The sequence below is a fragment of the Mirounga leonina genome, unplaced genomic scaffold (genome assembly GCF_011800145.1).
Source record: "Mirounga leonina isolate KUSES-001 unplaced genomic scaffold, KU_Mleo_1.0 Mir_178, whole genome shotgun sequence".
NCBI classification, from domain to species: Eukaryota; Metazoa; Chordata; class Mammalia; order Carnivora; family Phocidae; genus Mirounga; species Mirounga leonina.
The window spans coordinates 1,642,724-1,649,090 of record NW_023270464.1 but is presented as its reverse complement, the minus strand read 5'-3'; the positions used below and the strand labels follow the sequence as shown (position 1 = coordinate 1,649,090).

Genomic DNA, 6,367 nt, shown 5'->3' with positions numbered 1-6,367 from the left:
TGTGTGTGTGTGTGTGTGTGTGTGTGTGTGTGTGTATATATATATATATATATATATATATATATATATATATATATATATATACCACTTCTTCTTTATCCATTCACCTGTCGATGGACATCTTGGCTCTTTCCACAGTTTGGCTAATGTGGACATTGCTGCTATAAACATCCAGGGGCACGTACCCCTTCGGATCCCTACATTTGTATCTTTGAGGTAAATACCCAGTAGTGCAATTGCTGGATCATATGGTAGCTCTATTTTCAACTTTTTGAGGAACCTCCATACTGTTTTCCAGAGTGGCTGCACCAGCTTGCATTCCCACCAACAGTGTAGGAGGGTTCCCCTTTCTCTGCATCCCCACCAACATCTATCATTTCCTGACTTGTTAATTTTGGCCATTCTGACTGGTGTGAGGTGGTATCTCATTGAGGTTTTGATTTGGATTTCCCTGATGCCGAGGAATGTTGAGCACTTTTTCAGTGTCTGTTGGCCATTTGGATGTCTTCTTTGGAAAAATGTCTGTTCATGTCTTCTACCCATTTCTTGATTGGATTCTTTGTTCTTTGGGTGTTGAGTTTGATGAGTTTTTTATAGATTTTGGATACTAGCCCTTTATCTGATATGTCATTTGCAAATATCTTCTCCCATTCTGTCGGTTGTCTTTTGGTTTTGTTGACTGTTTCTTTTGCTGTGCAAAAGCTTTTTACCTTGATGAGGTCCCAATAGTTCATTTTTGCCCTTGCTTCCCTTGCCTTTGGCGATGTTTCTAGGAAGAAGTTGCTTCGGCTGAGGTTGAAGAGGTTGCTGCTTGTGTTCTCCTTTAGGATTTTGATGGACTCCTGTCTCACATTGAGGTCTTTCAACCATTTGGAGTCTATTTTTGTGTGTGGTGTAAGGAAATGGTCCAGTTTCATTCTTCTGCATGTGGCTATCCAATTTTCCCAACACCATTTGTTGAAGAGACTGTTTTTGTTCCATTGGACATTCTTTCCTGCTTTGTCGAAGATGAGTTGACCATAGAGTTGAGGGTCCATTTCTAGGTTCTCGATTCTGTTCCATTGATCTATGTGTCTGTTTTTGTGCCAGTACCATGCTGTCTTGATGATGACAGCTTTGTAATAGAGCTGGAAGTCTGGAATTGTGATGCCGCCAGCTTTGCTTTTCTTTTTCAACATTCCTCTGGCTATGCGGGGTCTTTTCTGGTTCCATACAAATTTTAGGATGATTTGTTCCATTTCTTTGAAAAAAGTGGATGGTATTTTGCTGGGGATTGCATTGAACGTGTAGATTGCTCTAGGTAGCATTGACATCTTCACAATATTTGTTCTTCCAATCCATGAGCATGAACGTTTTTCCATTTCTTTGTGTCTTCCTCAATTTCTTTCATGAGTATTTTATAGTTTTCTGAGTACAGATCCTTTGTCTCTTTGGTTAGATTTCTTCCTAGGTATCTTATGGTTTTGGGTGCAATTGTAAATGGGATTGACTCCTTAATTTCTCTTTCTTCTGTCTTGTTGTTGGTGTATAGGGATGCCACTGATTTCTGTGCATTGATTTTATATCCTGCCACTTGACTGAATTCCTGTATGAGTTCTAGCAGTTTTGGGGTGGAGTCTTTGGGATTTTCACATAAAGTATCATATCATCTGCGAACAGTGAGAGTTTGACTTCTTCTTTGCTGATTTGGATGCCTTTTATTTCTTGTTGTTGTCTGATTGCTGTGGTTAGGACTTCTAATACTATGTTGAATAGCAGTGGTGATAGTGGACATCCCTTAACAATGATGTTTAAAAGAGATTCAGCAATTGCACTCCTGGATATTTATGCTAAAGACACAGATGTAGTGAAAAGAATGGCCATATGCACCCCAATGTTCATAGCAGAAATGTCTGCAATAGGCAAACTGTGGAAAGAGCTGAAATGCCCTTCAACAGATGAATGGATAAAGAAGATGTGGTCCATATCTACAATGGAATATTACTCAGCCATCAGAAAGGATGAGTACTCAACTTTTACCTCCACATGGATGGGACTGGAGGAGATTATACTAAGTGAAATAAGTCAAGCAGAGAAAGTCAATTATCATATGGTTTCACTTATTTGTGGAACATAAGGAATAGCATGGGGGATATTAGGAGAAGGAAGGGAAAAATGAAGGGGGGAAATCAGAGGGAGAGATGAACCATGAGAGACTATGGACTCTAAGAAACAAACTGAGGGTTTTAGAGGGGAGGAGGGTGAGAGGATGCGTTAGCCTGGTGATGGGTATTAACGAGGGCATGTACTTCATGGAGCACTGGGTGTTGTATGAAAACAATGAATTGTGGATCACTACATGAAAAACTAATGATGTATTGTATTGTGACTAACATAATAAAATAAAATAAAAAATAAATAAAATAAAACAGATTCAAAGGAAGTTTTTGGTGCCTAAGGTATAATAAATAAACAAAGTTATCTCTGACATGGAGTAAATAATGATTTATAATAGTTCTTTCTGGAAACAATGCTGAGGTAAATTACAGAAGGTGCAGCTGGCTAGTCTTTAGCTTTTAGGGAACTTTCTGTATCTTATTAATCTTTGTACTTCCAACTTCATGAAACACAGTATTAGCTTAATAAATTTTTATTTCATAAATATGTGCCATTGTGCTAAAAAGTAGTACTACATATGCTCTCTCAAAAAACCTTCAATGTTTTCACATATTTTTCTTTACATTGGCTCAGGAAACACACACACACACACACACACAAATGAACTACTAGCAAAGAGCAACTTGTTTTATAATTTCACTAGGCCCAAGATGACTTTTTTTTACCTTGATGGATCAAAGAGAAGCTTCTCAGTCCCTCCCCAACTGTCTGTCCATTTTTCCCAGGAAAGTGGGCATCAAGCACATTCCAGGGTGAACTCTGGAGACCTCTGTGGGTTCTAGATCTTTATTATCTGTCATAAGAGTCAACCACAAACCCAGGTACCTTTGGTTTGGAAAGAACTGATCACAGAAAATCAAAACCATTCTTGTCCAGTTCATGAATTGCATTAGGAAAGCTCACATTGATAAGGGTGCATGGCTAAAACATTACAGAGAGGGAAAAAAACCCTCCAAGGAACACAAAGCAGGGGCTGAGACTTCACACCTAAGTTGGAGCAGACTGGGTCCATGGCAGTGTGTGAGTGTTTGTGTGTGGGAATGTATCTGTGTGGGTATATGTACACTTGCAGAAGTGGAGCAGATAGAAAGAACTACATTTTTCTTCAGCCAAGAGCCCTAAAACTAATGGCAAATATAATTTAGGCATGTACTTGGCCTCTCTGAAGAACTTTTCAGCCACATGTTTTTAGATATAGGGAAGGATTTTTGCTACCTCTGAGGGTTTTTGCCTCCTCTCCTCTCCTCAGGCCTACACAAACAAATTAAGTCTGTACTGAAACATGTGATGCATCTGGAAATTAGGACCCCATGCCCCTTCTTTCCAATTTAGGATGAGTGGCACATTGGCTATGCATTGGTCTTGTGTAGGGCAATGGGCTAGAACCCACAATTCCTCCCTCTCTGGAACTGCTTCTTAGGGTGTGTCCCAAAACCTCACCAAAAAACCACTGAGTTATAGGACCAGGCCCAGAATGTGGCCCTGACAGTCCATCTGTCCTTCATACCTGTGGGACATTCAGCAGATCTCTGAGTTAGGCAAAGGTGTATGTTGAGCACAGGTGTAGAGAGTCCATTTACTTCAGATTGGGGGGAAGCATATAGATTTGCTAAAATGAATTGTGTGTCTGTTCTGAAATTGTCCCTCTTTGTCTTTCTCAGAAACCTACAATGGTAGCTGAAGAAATTATTCAACTCTGGATATTCCATCGAGGCTGTGTTCATAACTGATTTATTATGTTTTGTTTTTCTGTCTACATTTGTTTTCTGCTTGGCTTTTAATTGAAATTTTATGTAAAAATTAATAGGCATTTAAGTATCACACATAATTCAATAATATTTCCCCAGGAAATGATGTAACTTGGCATTCATATTAGAAAAATATCTTTGTGTCTTTTGATTGCTTCAGGTTAATCATTCTGATTTCTTTGTACTGAAATGTTAATTTGCTTAAAACTTTAAGTGTTTTTTGGAAAATGATCTCAATATTGATGTTTCTATCAACCATCCTGAATATTGCTACAACAGAACACCACAAAAAAAATCTAATTATTGAAAGGCAGTTTTCATATGGGCTCAATATAGTCTCCCTGTCAATCTTCTTAAGTAAAAATGGGACTTCCATTATGATCTTTTCATTAAACAAACACTAATCAATCAGTTATCATTGAGTAACATTGGCAAACAAGAGAGATATATTCTATAACCTAACCAGTTTATTGGTCTGAAAAATATATTAGCAATTATAGAAATGAATTAATAAGAGTTGTTGGGAGGGGCTCAGTGAGGACTTCCTGGTAAACTAAGTGATTTCTAAGCTGAGATTCAAAGGTGAATAGAACTATTGGGGTGCAGGGGAAAGGAAAAGAGAGCACCCTAGGCAGATGAAAAGAGATTTATTGACCCATGGGGAAGAATCTTGGTATATCTGAGGACTTCGGGAGACTCTGATGTCCAGAGTGCAAAGACTTCCTTTGGAAGGGGCAAGGGGCATTGCATGCAGAATGGTATAGACCATAATAAAGTCATGACAATAATACAAGAGCAGCAAGATGCTGGTGAAGGATTATGAGAGAGATATCCTGGCATTTGTGTTTTAGAATGATCCTTTTGATGGTAGGACATAGAATGGTCTGGAGTGGAAAAGGGCTAGTTGTTAGGAGATAGGTGGGAGCTGTGATAGAATCTGGCACTTGTGGGGAAAGGAATTGAGAGCAATGCAGGAAATGAAGAAGGGAAAAGGAGGAGTCACAGGTGGCTTCTGGATTTCTGCCTTGCATAGTGAGAAGGACTTGGCTTTGGTGAGAGAAGAGCAGGCATTGGTGTGGGGGAAAATGATAGTTCAGGTCTGGACATGGTGAATTTCAAGTGCCAAAAGGCTGAATCCAGCATGTTGAAGAGTGAAGGTCAAGTGGGAGGAAGGGGACAGACATGCTCTCAACAGGAGGTTGCCTAGAAAGGGCATAGAGATGATTTTGGAATAAAATATCTAATGTATTTAGCGTGCACCCTCTCCTAACCCCTCAGGGAATCTTATGGACTCTCTAGTAACAACTCTTTATGGTGTGGCTTTGCTGTAGTAGGAGGAAGCAGAATGTCATAAAATGATTTCTTCTGTTTGTTTCCTGGGTTGGCACAGCCTAACTGCTGGAACCATGAAAGGAATCTAAGATCAGCATAAAAATATTAAATAAAACATAAAATACAAGGTTGATAAGCTAAAATCATGCTATAAAATAGAAATATAAAATTGTTACACAAATTTATGTATTAAAGTTTATGTTTAGCTTTGTTACTATTAAAAAACCAAAATGACTATGGATCTGCTTGATGGATTTTGTTATGTTACCCTTGATTTTAAACATGAAACATACAGATGGACCTAAGCAATAATAGCTCATTGAGTAATGGTCTATCACAGAATAGATGTGCATGTCTGTCTCCTCTATCAATTAATATGTTTGCTTGTCTTTTCCAGTGACCAGTAAAATGTCTTGCACAGCCATGGATAAAATAAAGTTTATAAAAATTAAGTTTAAGAACACCAGCATTTTGACCTTTTTTCACAGTTTGATCTTATTGTAGTTGCATATTTTTACCCAAGTCATACATTTAACAAAATTATTTTCCTGAATTATTTTTTAATCAAAGAAAGTTGTTTTACTTTTGACAATATTTTATTACAGGTGATTATGTTGTCATGACCATATATTTTGAATTGAGTAGAAGAATGGGATACTTCACTATTCAAACATACATTCCCTGTATACTGACTGTGGTTTTATCCTGGGTGTCATTTTGGATCAAAAAAGATGCTACACCAGCAAGAACAGCATTAGGTGAGTTTCAAAAACAAAAACAAAACTTTCCCACCATTTTGTATTAATTAATATTAATACAGAACTATTCATAAAAATACTTCCAGTGAAAGAGACTTAGTTCAAATGTAATTGATCTAAATTGAGGGCTCCTTAAACTGTGCTTAGATTGTTTCAAGTAGTCAAGTTAGACTCTTCTTTCTGACAGTAGAATTCCAAGTGTGCCACTTAAAATAAGTTGGGGTTAGAGATTAAGAACAAATCAATTGCATCATCTGATATTATGCTCTAAGGATGATGTCATCATAAAAATTAGTCACATCCTAGGAATCTGCCACCCTGAAAAGTCTCATTACAATAGTGTAAAGAGATACAACTTTTCACACACTTTTG

The 6,367-nt window shown here is 37.8% G+C and overlaps 1 protein-coding gene across 1 annotated transcript in view; it reads left to right on the top strand.

Moving 5' to 3' along the window:
- GABRG3 (gamma-aminobutyric acid type A receptor subunit gamma3) overlaps positions 1-6,367 on the top strand; it is a 797,287-nt gene that overhangs the window by 774,363 nt on the left and 16,557 nt on the right. Inside the window, exon 7 of the mRNA XM_035023930.1 lies at positions 5,843-5,995. Within this exon, the coding sequence (XP_034879821.1) occupies positions 5,843-5,995 (153 nt within the window). The remainder of the gene's footprint in view (positions 1-5,842; positions 5,996-6,367) is intronic.